The sequence below is a fragment of the Rhinolophus sinicus genome, chromosome 16 (genome assembly GCF_057876585.1).
Source record: "Rhinolophus sinicus isolate RSI-liver-muscle chromosome 16, RSI-T2T, whole genome shotgun sequence".
Lineage (NCBI taxonomy): Eukaryota > Metazoa > Chordata > Mammalia > Chiroptera > Rhinolophidae > Rhinolophus > Rhinolophus sinicus.
This window is the reverse complement of record NC_142516.1, coordinates 115,001,903-115,028,194: the sequence shown is the minus strand read 5'-3', so window position 1 is coordinate 115,028,194 and position 26,292 is coordinate 115,001,903. Positions and strand designations below refer to the sequence as shown.

Sequence of the window (26,292 nt, the reverse complement as noted above, 5' to 3'; positions counted from 1 at the left end):
TGCTGTATAGCATTCCATTATATAACTAAACCATAAAAGTTGTTTAATCAGTCCCCTATTGATGGACATTTGGATTATGGTCAATTTTCAAACTGACAAACTATGCTACAATGAACTTGCTTGTACATAACATGTAAGAGTTTCTCCAGGACATACAAATGGAATCCTGGGCTACAGGAATGCACATGTGTAACCCGACACATTGCCAATTGCTCTCCTTAGTGGTGTTACTGATTCACACTATCAGCAGTGATGAAAACTCCCATTTCCCCGCATCCTCTCCACACTTGATGTGATCAGATTTATTAATTTTAGTAAATCTGATGGAAATGAAATGGTACTTCTTTGGAGTTTTCCTCTGCATCCTCATTACTAGTGAAATTGAGATTTTTTCCCCCATACACTCACTGACCATTCTGTTTTCTTCCGAGAATTGGCTATTATTTTTACCCGATTTTCTTCTGTGTTCTCATTTACTATGTCATACAGATACCCAACTACCTATAATTTTCTAAAGGCTTAAAATCTGTTCTTCTATGTTGATTTTCCACAATAATCTACAAATTTTTGCATATGGGAAAGCACAGGGATCCAAATTTCGTTTTCTAATATAGAAGGCCTATTGTACCAGCACCATTTACTTAATAATCTATTCTTGACCCACTGATTTTGTAATTTCACTAATATGTAAATAATGTTTATAAATCAGGAATAAAAATAGCAACTATCCAACCACAAAAAAGTAAAGAATATGAAGGCTTAGTTCACAGAAAAGTAAAAATAAATGGCTTTTAAGTAAATGAAAAAAATGTTCTACCTCACTCATAATATGTGGAACATGCTATTTCACTATCATTTTAATTTACATTTTCTCCTACCAGTAAAAAGTACCTAAATGTTTTGAAAAACAATGCTTGGCAAAGGTGTGGGAAACAAGCACTTATTCACTGGTTGCCAGGAATAGAAATGGGTACCACCTCCTTGGAGAGCTAGTTGAAGCAACTAAATTGTAAATGCATATACCTCTGACCCAGCCTTCTATGAATCTATTTGCAAAGAGACTAATATATGTTAATGTCAGTAAACCGTCATTTGTAACAGAAAAATAAAAACTGGGAGGAACTTAAACGTCAATCAATGAGGAAATGGTTCAAAAAGGGTCAGTACATTCACAAAAATGCAATAGTAAGAGGCAGATTATATTCTATGGAATGCAACAATCTCTCAAAACATAATAAGAGGGGAAAAAATCAAGATGCGAAATAGTATTACTATTGTATCAAAAAACAAAAAGTTCAGATATATGTAGATGCATACGTATGCATATGTATGTTTGTATATGCAGAGAATATATCTGGAATATACAAGAAACTGGTGAAAACTGTCTCCTTTTGGGGAGAGAATCGAGGCGCCAAAAGTGGTAGGAAGGAGACTGACTTTTCACTGAACCTCTTTTTACTCTTGAATTTTGTAACATGTAAATGTTACATCTATTCAAAAACAAAATGAAAATTTTAATAATTTAAAGGGAAAAATTGCTGATTGGTCCTGTCTTTGCTAAAATAATGGGTTATCTTCCACTTTTCAGTAGGATGAGGAAAGGAGACTTCATTTTGCCCCTAAGACTGAGGACACAAAAGGAGTAGAGCTGCAGAGCCCAGGAAAGACAGCAAAGACGGGACAGGTAATAGAATTTTTCATACAAATGAATAAACAAGTAAATGAAGTTAGGAGGCTAACGTCAAAGAATATGAACATACCTACCTCAAGGTGTTGTAGTAAGAATTAAATGAGGTAATACATGTGGAGTTCCTGGCTTATAGTAAACACTGTAAATGTAAGATTATTATTATACAATCTAGGTCATACTCATAAAGGTATATACCAACTTGTAGTTGCTGTTACTTGATTTTTCATTCCAACCTTCAATAAATTTATCATTTACTAGGAGACAGGAAACATGCACATATAATTATATAAACACACACACAGTCACTCATAAAAGTGAAACACATTCCACCTTCAAATAGTTCTTGTATTGGATAAGTGCTAATGATCTTTTGATTTCTGAAAAGTGACAAACTACCTTAGCATAGTGGACAAATTTAAAGCCGGGGTCAAATTCTGGTCCCTGACTTCTAGTTAAACCTGTTTCTCATCTATAGGGATAAGAAAATTGCTATGATATAAAGACAGACAGACCAAGGGAACAGAAAAGTAAGTCCAGAATAAACCCTTGCATAGGTATATGGTCAAACAATTTTTAACAGGGCTACCACGGCTCCTTGATGGAGAAAAGGTAGTCTCGTCAACAAGTGATGATGGGAAAACTGGATGTCCCCATGCAAAAGAATGAAGTTAGACCCTTACCTTATACCATATACAAAAATTAACTCAAAAGGGATTAAAAATATAAATGTAAGGCCTGAATCTATAAAACTCCTACAAGAAAAGATAAGAGAAAGATTCTTGGTATTAGATTTGGCAATTACTTATTGGACATGACACTGAAATCACAGGCAACAAGGCAAACATAGACATATGAGACTACATCAAACTTTAAAATTTTGCACAGCAAAGAAAACAATCAAGAAAGTGAAAAGGCAACCTATGAATTGGGAGAAAATATTTGCAAACCATATATCTGATGCAGGGTTAATATCCAGAATATATAACGAACTTAACAGGAAAAAAACCCCAAGCAACCCAATTTTAAAATGGTTGAAAGACTTGAAATGTCTCCAAAGACGATGGATAAATGGCCAATAAGCATATGAACAGATCATCAGGGAAATGCAAACCAACACCACAGCGAAGTATCACCTCACACCTATTAGGACGGCCACTATATTAAAACAAACAAAAAACCAAAATCCCAGAAAATAACAAGTGCTGGTGAGGATGTGGAGAATATTATTCATCTTTGTGTACTACTGGTGAGAATGTACAATGGTGCAACCTCTATGGAAAAGTGCGAGGGTTCCACAAAACATTAAAATAGAATCACTACATGACCCAGTAATCCCATTTCTGGGTAAATATCCCAAAGAATTGAAAGCAGGACCTAAAAGAGATATTTGCACACCTATGTTCATAGCAGCATTATTCACAATAGCCAGGAAGTAGAGGCAACCTAAATGTTTATTAACATATGAATGAAAAATATGTGGCACTGTATACACACATGCTGGAATATTATATACAGCTTTCAAAAAGGGCCTGTCACATCCAATAACATGGATGAAACTTGAGGACATTATGCTAAGTGAAATATGCCAGTTATAAAAAGATAAACACGACTTGATTCCACTTTTATGCGGTATCTAGTAAAACTTAGAAACTGACAGTAGAATGCTGATTGTCAGCGGCGGGGAGGGGAAAAAGTGGATATAATTTCAGCTGATATAATCTGTTTTGCAAGATGAAAAAGTTCTAGAAATCTGTTGCACCATAATGTGCATATTATTAATCCTATTGTACACTTAAAAATAGGATGGTAAATTTTATTGTATGTCTCTGACCACAATAAAAGAAAATGCTCTGATAATTAGACGAAATAATGTATTTAGCACACCTAACATACTTCTAGGCACATAAAAGACCTTCAATAAATAATTGGGGTATTATGATTATCAATTCTGAGGGCTCAGTTAATGATGGCTTATAAAGATACTAAAATAGCAAAATGAAATTTAAATCAAATAAGAAAAGGTAAGCAGAGAAAGAATAAGTAGGTTGGTTTACACACACACACATACACACACACACACACACACACTGCTATAGATACAGTACACATGCTACAGTCAGGCCAAGTTATTAGGTTAAATGATTTATCAAGAAGGCTCAATGTAATGAACAGTTTTCCACAAAGAAATACACTTCTACTTTTTTTTACCATGTTTCCCCGAAAATAAGACCTAACCGGAAAATAAGCCCTAGCATGATTTTTCAGGATGACATCCCCTAAACATAAGCCCTAATGCGTCTTTTGGAGCAAAAATTAATATAAGACCCGGTCTTATTTTCGGGGAAACACTGTATATTACCTTGAGGGATGAGCAAACTTTTTGTAAAATGGGCCAGATAATAAATATTTTAGCCTTTGTGAGCCATACAGTCTCTATCTCTCTACTCAACTTTGCCTTTACAGTATGAAAGCAAAACTAAGTACACAAATGAGAATGGCTATGTTCTAATAAAATTGTACTATGGACAATGAAATTTGAGTTTTATATCATTTTCACGTTATGAAATAAATATTCTTCTTTTGATTTTTTTCTTCAACCATTTAAAAACATAAAACCCAAGAGTTCCAGAGTAGGTAAACATTGTGCTCACCCTGTCTCATGACCCCATCAAAATTACAACTAAATTATAAAACAACGACCACGGAGAATCACCTGAAATCTTGCTGAATTGAAGCCCTACAACTAAGGACACACAGAAGAAGCCACCTCAAGACTGGTAGGAGGAGCAGAGATGCAGAACAAGCTGGTCCAACACCCGTGTGTGACCATTAAAAATTGGGAGAGACATCTTGGCTGCAGAGGGCCTCCCCACAAGGAGTAAGAGGTCCCAGTGCCACACTAGGCTCCCCAGTCCATGGTTCCAGTGCTAGGGAGAGTCCCCCAAATTTCTGGTTGTGAAAACCAGTGGAGGTTGTGGCTGAGTATGATGGAGGGCAGTTGGAGTCCCAGACGCTCCTCTTAAAGGGACCATGCACAGACTTACTCACCGATGGACTCTCCGGCTCTGAGCTATAGCGCTGGGGCGGCAGCTGGAGAGGACTCAGGGATGCGCAAGGGCTGGGGGCTGAGTTGTCTGACTTCACAGCTAGGACTGGAGGGATAGCTTTCTCCCGGACGGAGGAGCTAGTGGAATCCATTGTTTCTTTGTTGAGCCCTCCCCTTCCCAGCATACATAGACAGGTGCCTGCCATATTTGAGTCTCCATCAAGCTAGCTAACGCTGTTCATTTGCCACAGCCTGGTGATTCTGAGACCTCACCCCGCCCAACTTTCGGGCACACCCAAGCCACTTCCAGTGGCTTTTTCATACAAACCGCCTGCCTTGGCTCATGCTGCAGGCTTTCCTAGGGTCTCGCAAAGGTTCAGGGAATGCAAACAAGCAGCAGCTGGCTTAAGCACGTCCCGTACCTCTGAATGAGCTGCCCCAAGCACAGCACTAGCAGCAGCTGGCCTTGGTTCACGTGGCTTGGCTTCTGGTGGCATTTCCAAGCACGGCACAGGCAGTGGCCAGCTGCAGATTACTTTGTGGATCCTCTTTGGTGGCCCCAGGTGGGACATGGGCTGCAGCTGAACTTGACCTGCAGCAGAGCCCCTCCTAGATGGCCCTGGGGCAGGCACCCCCAGTGGCTAGCTTTGAAACAAGCTGGAGCATCACCCAGCTGCCTCCAAAAACAACATATCCATGGGGCAGATTGAGCAGGTACCAGAGCACTGCTGAGGCAAATCCTGCTCTGGAGGGTGAGCCCCAGCACCACAGTTCCTCCACTGTAGTCATGGTTAGTCCTCACACACAGTGAGCCCGAGGGTCAATCCCTCCTATTATGTGCAAACCGCAACCAAGGCTCAACTACAACAGGAGGGCACACACAACCCACACAAGGGACACACCTGGAGTGTGTGGATCAGGTGACCAGAAAGACTGCGCCACTGAGCCCCACAGCACACCTACTACATAAGGCCGCACTAATAAGACTGGAAGACATAGCAGCTCTACCTAGAATATAGAAATAAACACAATGAGGCAGCCAAAATGGGGAGACAAAGAAACATGTCCCAAATGAAAGAAGAGAACAAAGCTCCACAAGAAGAACTAAACAAAATGAAGATAAGCAATCTACCAGAAGCCGAGTTCCAAACACTGGTTATAAGGATGCTCAATGACCTCAGGGAGAACTTCAACAAAGAGATAGGACACATTAAAATGGAGATAGAAAACATAAAAAAGAACCAGTCAGAAATTAAAAGTACAACAGAAGTAAAAAATACATTACAGGGAATCACAGTAGATTAGATGAAGCAGAGTACTGAATCAGCGATTTGGAAGACAAGGTAGCAGAAAATACCCAATCAGAACAGAAAAAGAAAAAAGAATCCAAAAAAAATGAGGACAGTGTTAAGGGGCCTCTGGGACAACATCAAGCATACCAACATTCACATTATAGGGGTATCAGAAGAAGGAGAGAGAACAAGGGATTGAAAACCTATTTGAAGAAATACTGACAGAAAACTTCCCTAATGTGGTGAAGGAGATAGACATACAAGCCCAGGGAGCACAGAGAGTCCCAAACAAGATGAACCCAAAGAGGCCCATACCAAGACACATCATAATTAAAATGCCAAAGGTCAAAGACAAAATAAAAATCTTAAAAGCAGCAAGAGAAAAGCAGTTAGTTACCTACAAGGGAACTCCCATAAGACTATCAGCTGATTTCTCAACAGAAACTTTGCAGGCCAGAAGGGACTGGCACAAAATATTCAAAGTGATGAAAAGCAAGGAACTACAACCAAGATTACTCTACCCAGCAAAGCTATCATTTAGATTTGAAGAACAGATAAACAGCTTCCCAGACAAGAAAAAGCTAAAGGAGTTCAAACCACTATTATAAGGAATCTTAGAGGAACTTCTTTAGACAAAAAAAAAAAGTAAAAAATATGAATAAAATGTCAATAACTATATACTAGCAACAATTACTTTTGATGTAAATGGATTAAATGCTCCAATCCAAAGATAGGGAGGCTGAATGGATAAAAAAAAAAACCAAGACCCTTACCTATGCTGCCTATAAGAGACTCACTTCAGATTGAAAGACACACAGACTGAAAGTAAAGGGATGGAAAAGTTATTTCATGAAAATGGAAACAAACAAACAAACAAACAAAAAGCTGAGGTTGCAATACTTATTACCAGACAAAATAAACTTTGGATATTTAGCCAAAGAAACCCAAAACACTAATTCAAGGGGACATGTGCATCCATATGTTCACTGCAGCATTATTTATAGTAGCCAAGATATGAAGGTAACATGGGTGTCCCTGAAGAAAAGGTGGTACATATATACAATGAAATATTACTCAGCCATAAAAAAGAATGAAATCTTGCCATCTGCAGCAACATGAATGGACCTAGAGGGTATTGTGCCAAGTGTAGTAAGTCAGACAGCGAAAAACAAATGTCATAAGATTTCACTTATAAGTGGGCTCTAAAGAACAAAATATAAAAATGAAACAGACTCATAGATACAGAGAACATTTTGATGGTTATTAGATGGGAGGGGGGTTGGGGTGGGTGAAAAAGCGGGAGGGATTAAGAAGTAAAAATTTGTTGTTACACAGTAGTTGTGGATGTAGGGTATAGCATGAGGAATATAGTCAATAATATTGTAATAACTATGTATGGTGTCAGATTCGTACTAGATTTATTGGGGTGATAGATGGGAGGGGGTTGGGAGCAGGGTGAAAAGGTGAAGGGATTAAGAAGTACAAATTGGTAGTTACAAAATGTGCCCTCCACAACTAAGATTGAAAGGACAACTTGACTTGGAAAAAGTCCTGGAAGTACAGTTTCCCAATAAAGTCCTGTTCCCCTTCTCCCCCTCCAAAAAAAAAAGCATTCTAGTTGACAGATGTCAAATATATGAAAATAAGACTGCATGCATGCATGTGCTAAATTAAGTGAAACCGTATAGATCTCTGTATCTCAGCACCAATACATCTTTCTTATCGATTCACAGTATTTCATTCTATCTGCCATGATTATGTAACATGAAAAAGGTATTTTTTCAATAAAACTTATATAGTGTATACACACCCTTGTAGGCAGCTGACCTTCTGACCCTGAAAATTCTAAAATAACTGGTTTTCCTACTGATTCTTCATTTTCCTCTTAAAGACCAGAAAGGAAAATCAGCTTTCCTGTTTTTTTCAACCCCCAAATTATTAACTAACTTAGAAGGATTTAATCTCAAAGTAGTGAAAACATCCTTTCTTTACCTGCAAAGGTAACTTTTCCTCTCCACAGCTAGGTCATCACTTCTGATATCATGATGAAACAAGATGTTTAGATGATTTGCATTTCCATTGGGACTTTCTTTAAAACCCATCAACAAACAAATTCAAGTTCTTTGGGTGGATTGCTTAAGAACTATATAATTGTCACCATGGATGAATATCATAATAAAGAATATGGGTATTAAAGACGGACCTAGGAACAAGAATTGAGAATACTGGAAAGGAAATGAACTTAGTATACAAGAGGCATGGTCTTTCATGATTTACACATTAAAAACTTTTCCTTAATGAGTTCAATGACTATCCATCTCAAATACTACATGTTCATTTTAAGTTCCCACTCTTATCCCAGAATATCTTTTAGAACTAAGAGTACATCTGTGTGTTTGAAACAGGTATTTTTAACAAAAAATATAAAAATCTAATTTAAATTTTCAAAATTAAAATCAATACTTTTGTTTAAAAAAGAAATCGCCGTTCTCCAACAAACAAAATTCACGGCTACACAGAGGCACAAGGGTGAGACGGGGTCCCACACCCCCTCCTGCAGGGGGTTTAGGCCTGCGGGTTCTTCTGAACTCTTCACGGAGAAAGTTATGTTTTCTCCCTGCAAACTGTGTAAAGGACTGGTGCTTCAGGGTTCGTTCTCCGGAGGGAGCTGGGGAAGAGGCGAGAATGCAGTAAGAGGACAAAGGGCATCTCATCGCAGTCCTGTATTCTCAGAGGAAGAATTAATTACATTATCACTATAAATCCCTAAACAGGCACGTTCCCAGACCTCATGCCTCTGACTGGGGAGCTGGCTTCCATCATCCAACCAAATTCCTAGCGCCCTTCTGGAGAGGGAATCCATGGAAATCTATCAAGCAGCACTCCTGCTACAGCAGGGCTGGGGCAGGCGCTCGGTTTTCATTCAAATGGACCAACCTGTGTCCTTTACGACCACCACTAATTTAGGTAAACACTGCTAGTTTAAACAGCACAAAAGAGTATAATCAAAAAATCACACAACAGAATCCAACAGCAAGTCTCAGCAATCACCAGGAATCAGTAAAACGTAGACTGAAGTAGAGTGGAAAGCAATGAAGCAAATGCCATCAGGACAAAAGGAGTCTTTAAGAATAGTGTTGTGTGGGGAGGACCAGAGACAAGGTTTACAGAAAGAAAAACGTTGGGAAGTTTCAGATAAGTCATGGCCTTTCTGTGCAAACCATTACACACGGCTTCTTTTGGGCCACAATAGTAACCCCGTCAGACAACTGGCTAAAAGGACTCAACGCTTGGCTACCCGGCTGCAGCCCCTTAAAGTCTTTCCTCATTTGAATAGTATTTTAGGAATGTTTTGTCAATGTGTCGGATGATTATTCACTTCTACTGCATTCTTCCCTTCACCATGATAATCATAGTCATCGGAACAATTTATTTTATAGGCAGAACATTCACAACCCTAAATGATGACCTTTCTTTAACCTGCTAAAATTCATATATTTGTCCACATTTCTTTAAAAAGGTTAACTTTAACAACTGTTGCTCATAGCAACACGGGAACAAAAGATTTTTCACATGCATAATCTAAGCCTTTAATTAAAATTCACAAACTTGGATCTCAAACCAAGCCAAAAGTAGAAATGTAAGAATACTAGATTCCCAAATAGAAGCAGATACATACATAACATATTGTTTAGCTATTGCAAAGACAAAATAAGAAGTGCAGCAACTTGTGACAGGGATAAGGAATGTACAAGTTAAAGGATTCCTTTAGAACGACCGTTTTAGTGACCGCTTCTGTTCTTCCAGGTAAGCTTCATGGCATAAGTACATCAAACAAAAGTACACGATGCTCCCTCTTAGTTTTCAAATGGGAAATCACTCCCCATTTATGAAGGTTCTATAGAGCCTGAATCCAAATCTAAGCAGTTTAAAGCAAATTATAACATGGCAATTTATAGAAAGAGATGACTTTCCCCCAAGACTTAAACTCAACTAGAAGAGTCAAGGTAAAAAAGAATTCCAATCAAGGTCTGTAACTTACACATTTACGGTGAAACTAAAGCTTTCTCAGACAATAGATTGTCCAAGCAGGGTTTAAATCAATGAAAAAGAGAGCTCTAGAAAAGGATCTGTAAGAGCTGGGTGAGACTCAACTTCATCGCTTTGAAAATTCTCCATCCTTAATAATCAGTTCACCTATCCACAAATGAGAGAGCGGGTGTGAAGGGAACAGAGTGTAGGTGGCACATTTGCGAAAGGGAGGGTTCCACAGAAGCCTGGATGGTGAGAAGGCTGTGGTACAAGGTCAAGGGCTTTTAGAACCAGAAGACAAGGATAAAAAGGATGTACAGCATATCAGATCTCAGCCTCCAAAAGAATGTAAAGCACTGGAAAATGGCAAAAGTGACAGAATCAAATCAGGCTTTACTTGAGCACCTAACATACACAAGACATGGTGCTAGACGTCCTGTGAGGGGGGTATAAATAAACCATAATGTGCATGATTTGACCAATGGAGCCCAAACAACTTGTTTGGGAAAATAAAAACTAAATTCTGAAAAATCAGTTCAATTTGGAGGGTCAAAACACCACATATAATTTAGTTTTAATATAGATGCTAAAAACAAGTACAAGAATTAAGACACTGGAAAATTGAGTGGGGCTAAGTTGTTAAGGGAAGCTTCAAGTGTTGAGACTTTGCTAAGTCCTGAAGGATGGCTATGACTTCCAAACCCCAAACAGGTGGCCAAGAGCCCTTCTGAGCAGTATGTAGAGGAAGCACACAAGTTAAACGCACAGCTTGGACATCAGACAGATGTGGCTGAATTCTGCCACCGCTGTTTACAGCTTTGTGCCCTTAGACAAGTCATTTAACCTTTTAAGCCTCATTTCCTAAAATGGGAGCACTGGCGGTACCTATCAAAGGTTTCATTTAATTAATACATATGTATTAAGAGTGTGCATAGAGCTAGACGCTGAAATAAAACAGAACAAGACAGACACAGTAGTGGCCCCACAGAGCCTGAGACAACATATGTGAAGGGCTCAGCAGACGGTACTTATGTCATCGTCATCACCTTCACCATCACCTTTTGCACAATGGCGTAAAGTATAGTATGTTCCAGCGAGAATAAACCATCTTAGCTGGAACAAGGATTCACAAAAACATACTGGCATGCCTCAGGGCTCGGTCCTGGACCTCTTCTTTTCCTTCTCTTCCAGGAATCTCATCCCATTCCACAATTTAAAAATTCTGTCTGTGTATACCCAAATTGAGTACCTCCAGCTCTGAGCTGTCTCCCAAACTCCAGACTCGCTGTCCAGAGGCTTATTACGTGCCTCCATGTGTACGTCTTCATAAGCATCTCAGGTCTATAAACCTGAAACAGAACTCGGGCTTCCTCATCCAACTGGATAGCAATCAACCATATTCTTCCCTGGGTCTTTCCCCATCAACAAATCAGCAAATCCTTGATTTTTCTCTTTTCCTCATGCTTCACATATCCAAAGCATGAGCAAGGTCTTTCACTTTTACCTAAAAAAATATATCACCAAGCTACTCACTGCTCTCCGTTGCCAAAGCCATCATTCCAGCTCAAGATCTGGTTTCTCACTAGATTATCTCACTGCAATAGCTTCTATGACTCCTTCTCCACAGAGCAGGGAGTTCCTGTTCAAAAATGAGTAAGACTATCTCTCTCTCACACACACACGCACACACGCACGCACGCACCATTATTCCTCCATTCAACTTAAAACTCTCCAATGGCTCCCCAATACCCTTAAAATGTTGATGGTCTACAAGGCATATATGATTGGACCCCTTTTTACCTCTCTGCCTCATCTCCTAAGACCCTCCTCCCCCTGCAGTCACACCGGCTGCCTTTCAGTTCCTTGAGCATACCGCCCTCCCTAGCATTTTAGGACAGTGCAGTCCAGCAGAACTTTCTGCACTGACGGAAACGTTCTATATCTGCGCAGAAGACTATTGAGCACTTAACATGCGGCTAGTGAGACTGGGGAACTAAATGTTTACTTAATTTTGATGCACTGAAATAGCCACATACTCCTTGAAGCAGGACTAGCCTTTCCTCTGCTGCACTATTCTCCCAGATCTCCATGTGGATGGCTCTTTTCTTATCCTCATGTCTTAGCTCACTGTCAGCTCCCCGGAAAGGCCCTTCCTGACCACCCCACCCAAAGTAGCTCCCACTAAAACCATTATCAGTGCCTTGTTTATTTCGATCAGAACACATTTGCTACCGCCTTTATGATTTGTCTTCCCCAAACTAAAATATAAAATCCATGAGAGGAGGGACCTTGCCTATTTCATTCGATGCTATGTCCCCAAGATATATGTGCTTGGCATGTAGTGTTTTCAGTGAATGGTTGATGAATGGCTGCAAGAATGAATCAGTGAGTGACTGACTAGGGAGTCAAGTCTGTAAAAGCAGGCTGGGGACTGATTATGCAGGCTGCTGGAAGAAGGCTAGGGTCTTTAAAATACTTACCAGCTCTGCAGTGCTCTTAAGGACCCCGTGGGGACAGGCAGGCTGCGGGAGGGCAGTAAGGGAGGAACCAGGTCTCCATCCTCAACTGACTTGATACAGTTTTATGAGAACCTAGTGACGCAGACACACAGATGCTCCTTACATATGAGACATCAGGAAATCTCTCCAGATGGTATCTACATACACTCAAAAGGCATGTCTTTACAGGGAAAAGGACCAAAAGGGGCATTAGACACCAAGTTATCTCTGTAGTGTCTGGATCTACAATAGCAAACCAGGGCATTAATGTTACCTTAAGCATTCAGCCAAGTCACATACCAGCTTATAGTCATACTGTCCTATGAGAAGTATCATTAGGTGTGTCACTTAGCAGAAAAGGGGAAAGGGAAGCAATGGGGGAGAGAAAGCAAATGATGTGTTTCTAACAAGTTCAAACACCCTGATAATCAGCAGAAAAGAAAGAACACATAGCACGGACAGAATTACTGACCAGCCAAACTGAACCTAGACCTATAAGCTGACAAAACTGATGACCCAGGAATATCATGTACAATATGGATTCCACACATTCATTCATTGTCACAATTTCAAGGAAAAAGATTGGCATTTTAATTTATCTCTATTAAAAACCGTAACACTACGGAAAACTGCAAAGTTTTGAACTAAATGAAACTGCATGCTCTTCAAATCCTTTGCAGTAAATGTTCTTCTATCATGCTTTAAACTTGACTGAATATTAATGCCACTTAAAAAAACTACCTTCCCATAAAACGGAGCAATGTCAGTAAAGTACACGACACATTCTATATTCTATACCTAAGTCAGAATTTTAATCAGGAGTTTACAGCACAAATCTCTGTAACTCAACATTTACGACTGCTGTCAGCACTCCCGTTCAGAACCGGTGACCACTACAACCCAGGCCACGCTGGAGAAAACACGGCACTTGAGAAGCAGCAACAGTCACCTGGAAGGAAAGCCTTTCCGCCTGCTGAATCCTGACACACTCATTGTACAGAAATGCCAGCGACACTCTTTAACTAAAAGTAAGTCACTATTCTAGGAATCAAAAAACTGTCCATGTTCCTATAAAATTAAATTTCCTACCTCCAGCCACAGTGAGACAAAGGCAGGTTAAATGTACACCTCTGTTCCAATTTTCTGTTGGGACCACTGGAACTGCTCGGATGTTGCAGCAGTTTAAAAACAGTTCCCAAAGCTCAACTTTGTTACTGCACTACTACCCACTTTCCAGCTGGCTCCATTTTCAGTGCTACTCACTCCTGTCTGCACAGAAACATGATTTCTTTACTGACATCAGGGCTAACAGTATAGGAAAAATTATTCACAGAATAGCAGTTTTAGCTTTTAGCATCTTTGGAACACTCTTAACTGTGATAGGCACCTGCTTTGTCAAGATAATACGTGGAATTATATTTTCTATTTGCTCATCACCACCAACTTTGCGATTTTATAAATACTAGCAATATGTCACAGGAAAGTCAGTTTCCAACTACTAACACAGATTATTGTAATACTTACACTTTCAACAGTAAACCGTAAACAAACTATGGTACCTCCAAAGGTCTGTTTTTGCCTGTTTTTCTCATATCCCTATGTACAATTCCAGCTATTTCAGAGAAGAGCGGGTTTGTAAAACTTTATGAGAAGTTTTCATAACTTGCATTTCATGAGAAGAAAAGCAATGTGAGAAGCAAGGCAACTCCCCAAGTTCAGCATCCGTGTCGGATTCACCTTTATACTCCACAGGGCCTGGAGTCTACCTTACTTGTGAAATAAATGACTGATCAATGATCACTGATAAACATGCCATTTTATTATAGAAGATTAATATTTTTTAAATGTTTATACGAAATATTTTAAAGACTTTATCATCCCACTTTATATTAGAGGTTGGCAAAATTTTTCTGTAAAGGGCCAGAGACTAAATATTTTAGGCTTTGTGGGCCACATGCAATCTCTGTCACATATTCTTCTTTGCTTGTATTTATTTGTTTATAACCATTTAATGATGTAAAACCCATTCTTAGCTGGAGGGTTATACAAAAAGAAGACCGCAGGCTGGGATTTGGCCTTTGGGCCATAGGTTGCCCACCCCTGCTTTCCAAGTATACCAAAAAACCATAATTATATAGTATGCTCACACTTTGACTAAAGAAAAACACTTCCAACTGTTTTGTGTGTTTTTTCTATAATTTTTAAAAAATAAACTATTTTTTGGAACAGTTTTAGATTTACAGAAAAAAATGCAGTCAGTACAGAGTTTCCATATATCCCACACTCACTTTCCCCTACTAGAAAGGTACATAAAATTAATGAACCAATATTGATACATTATCATTAACTAAGATTCATACTTTTTTTAGATTTTCTTAGCTTTTACCTAATGTCCTTTTTCTGTCCCAGGATCCTATGTTACATTTACTCATCACGTCTCCTTATGCTCCTCTTGCCTGTCACATTTTCTCAGACTTCCCTTCTTTTTGTTAATGACAACAGTTTTAAAGAACAGTGCTCAGATATTTTGTAGAACATTCCTCTACTGAGATTTGGTGGGTGTTCTTCTCATGCTTAGATGGCGGTTTGGGGGTGGAAGACCACACACACAAAAAAAGGTACCACTGTCAGCACATGACATCAGGGGTACATCAACATGAGTGATTACTGTTAATATTTACCTTGATCACCTGGCTGAGGTGGTGTTTGTCAGGTTTCCTCCAACTTTTTTTAAACACAATTAATAAAAATGAATTGAACTCTTAACACTTATAACTAGCTAGGTTTTAAATATCAAATCATTTTGAATAGGCTCACTGTATACACACATATTACGACTCATTATCTACGTGATCCACATCTATGCTTCATAAAATATATCACATGTGAGATGAAGACAAAAATTAATACGTACTTTGCTAGTATATTTGACTTTTAATTCTTCTCAACTCTTCTTCCCTGGACTATTAGAAAAGAGGGAGGTAACCATTAGGCTGAATTAAAATGATATCTAAAAATGTAATGGACAATACTCGAATTTTCTTTTACTTTTTAAATGATGATTATGTAAACTAGATTGGAAGCAACGTGAGCTGGGACAAATCTTATCGGCTTTATCTCTCGCAGAGTCTAGGGTACCTAGCTGGCTGACACAATAAAAACTGTTTATTAATTTATATCTACAACTTCAGTGGTAAAATAATTCAAAGCAATCAGATATGGGAGACGGGAGAGTGATGTGAGACTAAAAAGAACTAATTTCTCTTATCTAACTTTTTCTTGGTCAAGTTATAAGTGAGAGGACATGGAAAGATGTGGCAAGGGCCAAAAGTCTAGAATAGAGGGGAAAGCTTGGGTCAAATTAAGGCTATCACAACACTCTGAAGAGGGAAATGCAAATCTAAACCACAGGAAGAAGCTACCTCCTACCCACTAGAAATGGTTAAAAAAAGACAAAATAACAAGTGTTGGAGAGGATGCAGAGAAGCTGAAACCCCGGTATGCTGCTGGTGGGACTTAAAATGGTGCAGTTGCTGTGGCAGATCCTCAAGTTTGGCAGATCCTCAAGAAGTTAAGCATAAAATTATCATATGACCTAGCAATTCTACTTCTAGGTGTATATCCAAGAGAACTGAAAACATATAGTCATACAAAAATTATACACAAATGTTCATGCAGTGTTATTCTTAATAACCAAAAAGTGCAAACAACCCAAATGCCCATCAGCTGAGGAATGGATCAACAATTCCACTGTACGTCCATACAACGCAACATTATTCAAAGGCATACAAAGGAATGAAGCACTCACACATGCTACAGCACGGATGAACCTTGAATACATTATGCTAAGTGACAGAAGCCAGACACAAAAATCGTATGAGTCCATTTATATGAAATTTCCAGAATCGGCAAAATCATGGAGACAGTAAATACCCCAGATTTACGGTTGGTGAAGGCAGCAGGGGTGAGAAAAGGATGGAGAAGAACTCTTAATGGGTATGAGGCTCCTTTTGGGGGTGATAAAAATATTCAGGAATTACATAATAGTCATGGCTGCACATTGTGAATATAGTAAAAATCACTAAATTATACACTCGAACATAGTTAAAATGGTGAATTTTATGTGTTTTTTTAAACCTCAATAAAAAATAAAATAATTGGACAAAACCACTTACGACACTGAAAACACTCTGAACTTTTATTTGGTAAATCATTTTTAGGCCACAACTTATATACATACTGTGCCTTTAAAATCTCTTTCCTATTCTATATTCTTCGGTGGTAATTCTTCAAAAATGGATGAAAGAATTAGTCTAAAATTCTAAATAGAAATCAGTTCAACCAATTGTCAATCAAGTTCATAGGACTGAAGCATGCACAAACTCAAGCCCCAGCTCAAGAAATTTACTTTGTGTTAGGGCTAAGGGTTTCCTACCATTTCAGTAACTCCCACATCAGCAAAATGACGCTGGCCACGCCCCTCTACAGTGGCGGCATCCTTTTCCCAGACATTTACTCAAAAAAAGTAAGCAAATGCCATTCCCAAGGCAACAGCTCCAGCTCCCACAGGCAGGCAGTGCAGGACCTGGTCCAGCCGAGAGCAGCTTCCCCACTTACCCTGATGCATCGGGCTGCTCCGCAGGAAACCTCCACAGCGGCTTGCCTGAAGGCCGGTCACAATCAATACCTGACCATGTAGCTCATAACTTAGTGATATGCGGCTAAAAAACATTACTTATTTATAAATAATAGTTTTTCTTGAAAAAGCAATTATTGCCCTGATTCTTCCAACAAAATTAAACTGCAAATTATGGACTATTCAAGTCACTGAAGAAATCTTAGTCATATACTAGCAACTACTGCTCACTGCAACAATCATTATAGCAAACGGTGTTGAAAACAAGAAATATTTCTTCGGGAACTTTTGGAAGATAGCACAGTTTAGTTTAAGTTAGTGCTTCCCAGAGTGCTTAAAAAAAAAAAAAAAGAAACTTTAACAATCTCTCCCTCTCCACATTTCAAATACCATAATCACTCAAATAATTCACAGTAACCACTTGGCACCCAGACCCAGAGCCGTTTCCAGCAATCTATGACAATGGCAGTTCTGAATAAGACTATCAGCACTGATTTTGCTTTCTTTGCACTTAGAAGTAATTCACATCTTTATACTATTAGTCAAAATGTACCAGCTTAATTCTCTCATTATTTTTAATCTAACTGGAAAATCAATTGTCTTTGGTTGTTGGTGGTTAAAGGCATATTTTTTTGAAAGCCCAACAATAAGAAACTGGAAATTAGTAGCTCCACTAGTGTTCTTTCAGTAATTTAACAACTTTCTTCATTAATTGAACTAACTGACAGTTAAAATCTACCACACATAAAGGATACAGAAAGCAGTCATAAGCAATCAGGCCTCTTGAGGAGTTCACCCTCTAGCACTAGGTTTAGCAAAATTACTTGCTTTGACTTTGAAAGAGAGACAACAAGTTCCCCGGCTCCTACTCATGTGCTCCAGACTGGGCATAGAATGCCACAAGTTAACCCAGCCATCAGTGATACCCATCTGACATCCTCTTCCTTCTCCCTGTCACCCTCCCCGCCCCGCAGGATTTCTTCCCTTCAATGAGAAGGTACAGGTTGCTCAACATCTGACACCAGCCATAAACCAAAGAATGGGGTCTATCAGCAAGTTTTAATGTAAAGTCGCTGCGTGGTAGCAAATCTTTTAAGTTCAACTAGACAAAGTTATAGTATCTCTGGGTAACATTCAATCCAAGGACAGAAAATGAGCAGAAGTCTACCGAGAGTCTGTAAAACCACTCACCGGGTCTCTGAGGCCTGCCACGCTTAGCCCCCTACTGCTCCAAGAGGCAATGAATCCATCCAAACTTTTTCTCCTGTGTTGAATTGTTGAATGTAGTGTGTTTTTTTAAATTTAAAGCACCAGACCATTTGGCTACGATCTATGGCCCACCATAAACACCAGTTGGTGTGGTCAGAGTACCCGTAGTGAGCAAAATAAAGGTGAATGCTGGAGCAGACCTGCAGAATAACACTCCTGGGTGAGTGGCCCACTCTGCGGTGGGGGTGGGGGCCAAAAAATCATGGACAGGGATTAATTAGGGGGGGTGAGGAGGGCAAAGCCAAGACTGCTATGGTAAAATTGTAATCTATTCAGGGACAAAACAGCCCTTAACTCTTCCCCCAAATAGAACTTCTAACGTGCCCAAGAATACACTGAATTTTCAGTTATACCTCAACCTGGGCTGTGGTTCAATGGAGTCAAGTTGATGGGTTCCCAATCCACACTCCCAAGGCATTCATGAACTAGACCCTACATGTGGCTAACTCAGGGAGCACAGAATCATACAAAGTCAACAGAAACCTTTGAAGATCAATAAAGAGTGGTCAATCAGCCTGAAAAATCAACACTGGGCAAAGAGGTTCTACTCCACCCAGAGACTCCTGAGCCTGTCCAAGTGTCCAGACAGTCTAGAGGAATGACAAGGACGAGGGCAAGGGCTCTAGTACCAGACTATGTGGCTTCAGATCCTGGCTGCACATTTAACAGTAATGGCAATCTCTCTGTAACTCAACTTTCTTATCTGTAACTGCAAGATAATAATAGCACCTACCTCATAGGCCTAATGGGAGAATAAAATGAGATCACAGTAAAAAAGTTAGCACAGTGGCTGTCACACAATAAATACTGAGTAAATATGTGCTAATACATCTACGATTTTCAGGGGTAACCTAAACTACCATTCAGTTCTTAAATTAGAATGACAACACTACAACTGCTACTATTTGGCTGCGCCCTAATTATGGACCCCCAAATATCCCTATGAGGCAGATGGCATTATCTTCATTTTAGAACTGAAAAATGGAGGTTTGCAGGGATTCATAAATTCACATAAGCTTACTCAATTAATAACAGGTGGAGCAATAAAAACTTTGATCACATCTCAGCAAAATTTGCATTGTCATCTACCTCCAAAAGCTTAGAAGTATTGGAAAATAATACTTCAGTATTCTAAAATCAGTACTTATTGAATAAAATAATATTGGCGTAAAATCTCCCAACCTTTCCCCACTAAATCTGCATAATTATTTATACAATCAGAAATATCTCTCAAATTCTGACAGACCATCAAAAACAGGATTCTTTTCCTTAACATAAATATGACTGGATAAATCATCATGATCATTTTAATTAAATGGCCTTAAAAGTTCAAAAGTACTGCAGACCCACAGTTTATCAAGCCACTTTTCTTTCAGGGTTTGTAATTTGATCCTGTAGAAGAACAGGCACACTCCCACTGGCCTGTATAACATCTCTCTTTCCATATGTTTGGTGAGTGTAGAACAAAATTGACTAGAGTTACCAGTTACTCCAAATACCCTCTCCCAATATCTCTTACGCTATTTAGCAAGACTTACAGACATCTCATTGTCCTAAAAGAATACACAATCAAATATGTCAATGTTCACACTGATCTCATGGAATAGTTTTTAAAACTTGAATACTTAGATCCAGAAATATTTGTAACCAAATTTATAAATACCTAAAGAAACAACAGCTTTAAGGAAAACTGAAATAATAACAAGTCATCTTAGTCAAAACTGCTTGTCCCCATCAAACGAACTGCTTACCCAGTTTTCTGAAAACAGAGTTCATAATAATTGTTAATCCATTAATAGTTTAAAAGACATGCTTAACTTGCTTCAGAAATAGTGATATGGATAAGCCAAGACATATAATTTTACTTCGCTTTCTATCTGTGTTACCTCGGCATTACACATTCTTATAATCCCGATTGGTAAACACAAATGAAATGACATAATAAAACATGGAAATGGAAGCAGAAGAGAACCTAAAATGCCTCAATATGTCAAGAATTCCTTGCAATTTCAATGATCTAAAACTCCGAGTATCAGAAAGCAGAAAGGATTACCACACAACTGTAAAAGTCAAATATTTATACAGGTGCCTTAAAAGCCACTGTTGGGTGCACCCTACCATCACTGACATTTACTATCTGCTAAGTAGTTTCAAAGTGCAATAACTGGCTTGAAGCGTGAAGTTTATGACAACAACTAATATGTCTGGAGAGACTGTGAAGGTGTGATGCTTGTCACAGCTTTCATCAGGCCAGCAACAGGCAGCCAGGCTGTGGCAAGACGGAACCTCAGCACAGGTGCCTTTTCTCATTTCAGGAGGGAAACCTAAACCGATACCTTCATGGATAATTTAATAAGGATTGTTCCATAAATTTATAATGTCATTTATGACTTTCTTATAATTGCTCTTTAGTAGCTTTCAAAAACAATATTCTTTGGATAAAAGTAACTGGGAATATAAAGTATGAAACTATTTCAGCTTCAAACTGAGAAAAGAGGAATGTTTCATGGGAGAAGCACCTACAAAGGTTATAAGCCCCTAAGGCCACATTCCATAAAAAGCTGGAAAGAAGTTTCAAAATGATGAAAGTCCAAATGTTGGAGTTATCCCTAATAATATACATATTATTTAAACTTAGAATTAGGAATACCTCCTTAATGGACAATTTACAAATTTACAAATAGGAATATTTTCTATTATTCTTATAATATTTCTAACTATAAGAAATTTTCCTTGTAAGGATAAAAAGAATGATGGGCTAGAGGAACATTTGTGAACAGCTCAACTTCAGCTGCTTAACTTCTTAAAGGATGATTTTGTCATGCTTCTCCTTCACCTCTCAACGGGAATAAAAAGTTTGGTTGAAAACTACAAGAAATCATGCTAAACTCGAGTCAGAGTTCTTCAATAACCAAGGTTAGTTTCAGTGTTCATTTCACCACTTCTTACTTCAAAATAGAATCTGCCTATTCAAAGTCTGAAAGTCAGTTCAAGTTTTGAAGTGAAGACTAACACAAGGCAGTAAAACGCCAAACAAACGTTTCTAAAATCTGAGGGGCAAAGCCCATTATACCCACCACCAGGGCCCAGGGAGGAAGGGTGTCTGGAACTCCGCTCCAGGCTCAGGACCTCCAGGCCCCGTCAAGAACTCCCAGTCAAGGCTGAGAGTCAAGGGCGACCAGAGAGAGATGCCACAGGTGGCCTGGACGGCTGGTTCCCCACCTTGCACGTAGGCCTCCTCCGGGGCCCAGAGCCGTCCCCGCCTCCCAGACCGAATGTGCCCTCCAGACTCAATTCAGCCAACCTTAGGCGGTGGCGAGCTCGGAACAGGGCTCAGGTGGCCCCTCTGGATCCGTTAACTGGACACAGAGTGCCAGCCCGAGGCGCCAATTCCACCGATCCCTCAGGGCCCGGAGTGTCTAAAGGTCCCGAGGGGCGTCGGGAAGTGGACGGCAAAGGGGCCCTGGAAGGGACGGTTCCAACTGCCCCCCGCCCAGGGCGCCTGGCCGGCTGACGCAGCCCGGCTTGGGCACCGCGTCCCGCGCCTCCTTCCCGGGACCCATCCCGGGACCCCGGAACCGGCGACGCCCCACGCCCCCCGCGCTGCGGGCGCCGCCGCTCGGCCGGGTCTCCAGGACAACAGCCACCGCCGCGCTTACTAGGCGGGTCCCCGCGCCCACCGCGGCCCGGCCGCCCACCTGTCCCGGGGGTCGATCCAGCTGGTCCTCCTGGTGTTGTGGTCAATGTAGAAGACCTTGCCGTCGTAGTCCCTGGCCTCCTCCCAGCCCCGGGGTAGCGGCAGCTGCCCGCTCCCGGCCCTCCTAGGCATGGTCGGCGGCCTCGCCGGCGGGCGGCGCCTCCATAAGGACCCGGCGCGAGACGCGGCGGGAACGCGACTGTCCGGCCCGGCCGCCGCACCCGACGCCGGCGCTGGCTAGGGGCTGCCGGGCGCGGGACGCGGCGGGGCCACGCGCAGGGGGCGCCTCGGGAAGCAGTCCAGGAATCCGCCGGGGATCAGTCCACCATGTCTGCGTCGGAGCTGGCGATCGAACCCTCCTCCTCCTCCTCGCGGCCGCCGCCGCTGCCTCCGCCTCTTCCTCCTCCTCCTCCCCGTCCCCCTGTGGACGCCGAGGGTCGCGGCGCCCGGGCTGCCAGAGCCGCCGCCGTCTGGGCTAGGATCAGGGAAGCTCGGCAGAGCGGCGGCCGCGGCGGCAACGGGCCTCCTCATTTGCATGCTATTAGCATGCGCCCCGCCCGGGCCCGCCCCCTCCGCCCCGCCCCTTGCCGGGTTCATCTGCATGCACATTCCTCGCCGCCACATTCCTGGGCTTAACCCTGCCGCTCCCGGGGCGGGCAGCACGAGCCGGAGCGACCGGCCAATCCCGGGCGGGGGAGGGGAGCCGAGGGACCAGGTGGGAGGGAGAGGACCGAGGAATGCGCTGCTTGCTCCCTCCCCTTGACCCCGAATATCTCCCTGCGGCCAACGTCTCGGGTTTTCAGAGTTTTGGGACGGGGAAGATAGCTGAAGAGAAGTCTCCGCACCCTTCTCCACCTCTTTCCTACTTCTAGGGAAAGCACAGGACTTTCGAGAGGAAAGGGGTGGAGGAGCTTTCTGCGGAAGGAAAAGGCCCAGCAAACACCGAGGGCACAAAGGCTCCCCCAAGCCGCTCCCTGAGCCTCTTCGGACCGGAGGGCGGTTCCGGGCGGTGGGAAAGTGTGAAAAGCACCGAAAGCATGTCCGTGACGCGTCCTGGCGGCGTCGCCCCCGGGGCCTCTGCAGGGCGCCTGGCCCTCGGTGACCTCAGCCCAGAGGCCTCGGGCCTCGCGGCGGAAAGCGAAGGCGGGTCCCTTGGTCCAAGAGCGCAGCGACTGCCTGCCCCAGTGGCCCGCGGGGGAAATTCCAGCCTGACCCTGGGAAGAGACTGGGCCCCACCCCCCATCTCCCGTGGCCTTGGTAGCAACCCAAGCCTCCCCGCAGGGCCGCGGCGCTTCACCCGCGGGGGCTGGGCCAGCCACCAGAGCCCCCTGTGCCGCCCGCCTCCGCTGCAAGGGGTTTAGGGCAGCTGGACGTGGACGCATCCCGTATCCAGTCCCTTCCGTCCAACCCCCTCGGGAAGTCCCCCACCCCGAGCCTGCTGTGGCCAAGAAGGTGTGGGCGACACGCTGGAGGAAGTCCACGGCTGCCCGGAAGCCAGGCTTTCCTAGGCCCTGGATGAGGCTGCGGTGAACCTGGGTCTTTTCTCATGCCTCAAGCTTTTATTTATTCAGCAGCTACTAAGTACCGGTCGGCACTGAGGAGGGGCCGGACTTGGGCTCCGGGGATGACAGTGCCAGGAGCAGCAGCACTGGCAGGGCCTGGACACAGAGCAATCTACCCTCAGCCCCACGGTCTGGGAGGGAACCTTTCAGTCCCCAAATTCCCTTCCAGCTGAGTCTACTTCCCCGTCACCTACTCCTATTCTTCCGGGTTACTAAGTAGCGTCTTTTAAAATAAAACACCCAAGGAAAGCGCCAGACCTCAGTCATTCACCTCTTGGTGTGAATTTGCTTAATCCTCCCGGCTAATAACGTAATGACTTCCCAACTTGTGCAGGGCACAGGGTTGGGCACGGGCTTTCAGAGGGTTTGGAACAAGGTCCTACATTCAGAGACCCTCAGGGAATCAAGTGAATTGAGATTCACTAAGCATCACCTCGGATCTGACGCTGGATCCCAGACCGGTCACAGCACCTGCGGTCGACCTTCAAGGTGGAGAAGGGTGGTCCTGGAGAGTAAGGAAGGAGGGCCAAACTGGGAGCAACTTGACAGTGAGAACTGAACCTGCCTTCTCTGGCAAGGGTTTTAAAAGGGCTGTATCTGCCCTTGAAGCTGTCTCAGGGAGCAGAAGAAACTTGGAAACACTAGAAACTCTGGAGAGCTGGGAACACCCGGAAGGGAGCAACCAGAGGGAGCAAGAGGTGGCGAAGAGAGTCACCCAAGACGAATTCGATCACTTCATCGTTCTGGGGCCCGCCTCTTCTGGGTACACCCAGGAAGCTAGGCTTCACTGTTTGTAAAGAGAGGCCCTCACCACCTGGACGGTGTTCTGCTCACTCCATTCATCAAGAGGTGATTACACAAGGCCAGCTTCCCTAGTTCCTGGTGCGATTCCACACCCTGGTAGGTAATCTTAAGGTTGGACATCTGAATGCTGTGAAAAAAGATGGGAACTGTCTACAATTAATCTCTCACATAGTGAATGAATGTGCTTTATTTTGGACTCTTCTAAATTAGCCCATTTGCGTTGTAAAATTTTCATTAAGGTATATTAATATCACCATTCAGCAACTCAAACAAACCATTCTTGTTTATTCCTTGCTTCCGGGCTCCTCCATGCCCAACAATTAGAAAACATGTATTATACGAAAACGTCTACTTCCTACTATTTAAAAAAAAAAAAGGCAATACACTTTGTTGTTGCTACAATTTAATTTGTTTAACTGGGATGAATTACAGCACCATACTTCTTGGTGTAATTTCAAATTTGATCAGCTTTCAGATAAATATTTTTACTCAACTTCTAAAACCAGCGAAGATTCCAAAATAGCACACAGCGGTAAATGGCATTTATTGTTCCATAAATCTTGAGACTTCAAAAAGGACGCTAAATAGACAAAAGTCTAAAGCAATTAAGAGACAAGCTCACTTCTCTCCCTCTGGTTGGCACAGGAAACATTTGGTCACACAAAAGCAGTTAAGATGTCAGAAAGGAAAGTCTCTGTTTTGCAGGCTTCTTTGTCTTGATCCTGTTTGAACTCTGCTGTTCTGAGGTTCACACAACTTACGTTCATCCGTTTGGAGAATTCTGGATGGTTAAGACAATGAAATTTCATTTCATTTATATACACAATAAGTATAAAGATGATCCCTATTTGATAGCTGGATACATTTAGGTTTGATTTGGGCTTCAGTTAATCGTTGGCAAAGAAAGATGATGCAATCTCCTGTCCTGGATGACAGGTTACCCCAATCTATGGAACTACACACTAGCCAATGAACGTCTGTCTCCAAGCCTTCAATTTCCTTTTCTCCTGGCTTTACATTTTCTCCTTTACGAATATTCTATGGGAATGAACCTCCATTAAACAAATCTCCCCCTCGTCGACGTCCAAATTCTAGGTAGCAGGAAAAGTAGTGGTATCAAAAATGGGAGTAGTCAGTTAAAATTATTTCAAAAGGTAATTTAGTTATATCTATCCAAATTTAAAATATACACATATACTTTCAATCCAGCAATCCCAGGGCTATTAAATTTCCTCAGGATACACAAACATGTTCACTGCAGCATGTTTGATAAGGACAAAACTGTAGAAACTACCAGTGTCTTTCAGTAAGAGACTGATTAAATGAATTATGGTACATCCATATTCGGCAGACATTTAAAAAGCATTAGATAAACACCTCTGTGCTTATAGGGAAAGATATCGAGGATATAAGTGAAAAAAATCAAGTGCAAAAAGACACCTGTTCGCTTCGCTGGAGGTAGGGCTAGTCATAAAATATAAAGAACAATGCAGACTACTACATAATTCCTGGTGTCAAAGGAAGAATTCAGATAGCAAAATAAGGGAGTTATTATAGAGAATGGAGGCTGTCAGGGAGGTCCCGTCAAAGAATTATACGTGAGGAAAATGATCCTTAAAGAAAAGGGATGTGGTAGAGATGAGCACTGACATGATACCAAAACAGACAGGTGTGGCAAGGCGTGCTTGTAGAAAGAATTGGATATGTAGAACTCAAAGATGAATCTGGCATGAAAGAGTCCAAGACTGGCTGGAGCCATCTAGTGA

General features: G+C 41.8%; 1 protein-coding gene across 3 annotated transcripts in view; it reads right to left on the bottom strand.

The window, feature by feature from the left end:
- The window catches only part of WWC2 (WW and C2 domain containing 2), a 170,471-nt gene extending 147,774 nt beyond the window's left edge, over window positions 1-22,697 (bottom strand). The window contains exon 1 of one of the 3 annotated variants that reach the window (XM_019736137.3): window positions 22,162-22,697. In XM_019736137.3, the coding sequence (XP_019591696.2) occupies window positions 22,162-22,292 (131 nt within the window). In that variant the 5' untranslated portion in view covers window positions 22,293-22,697. The remainder of the gene's footprint in view (window positions 1-22,161) is intronic. The other 2 variants (XM_074329862.2, XM_074329861.2) reach the window with 2 other exon arrangements.
- Window positions 22,698-26,292: the final 3,595 nt, after the last annotated feature.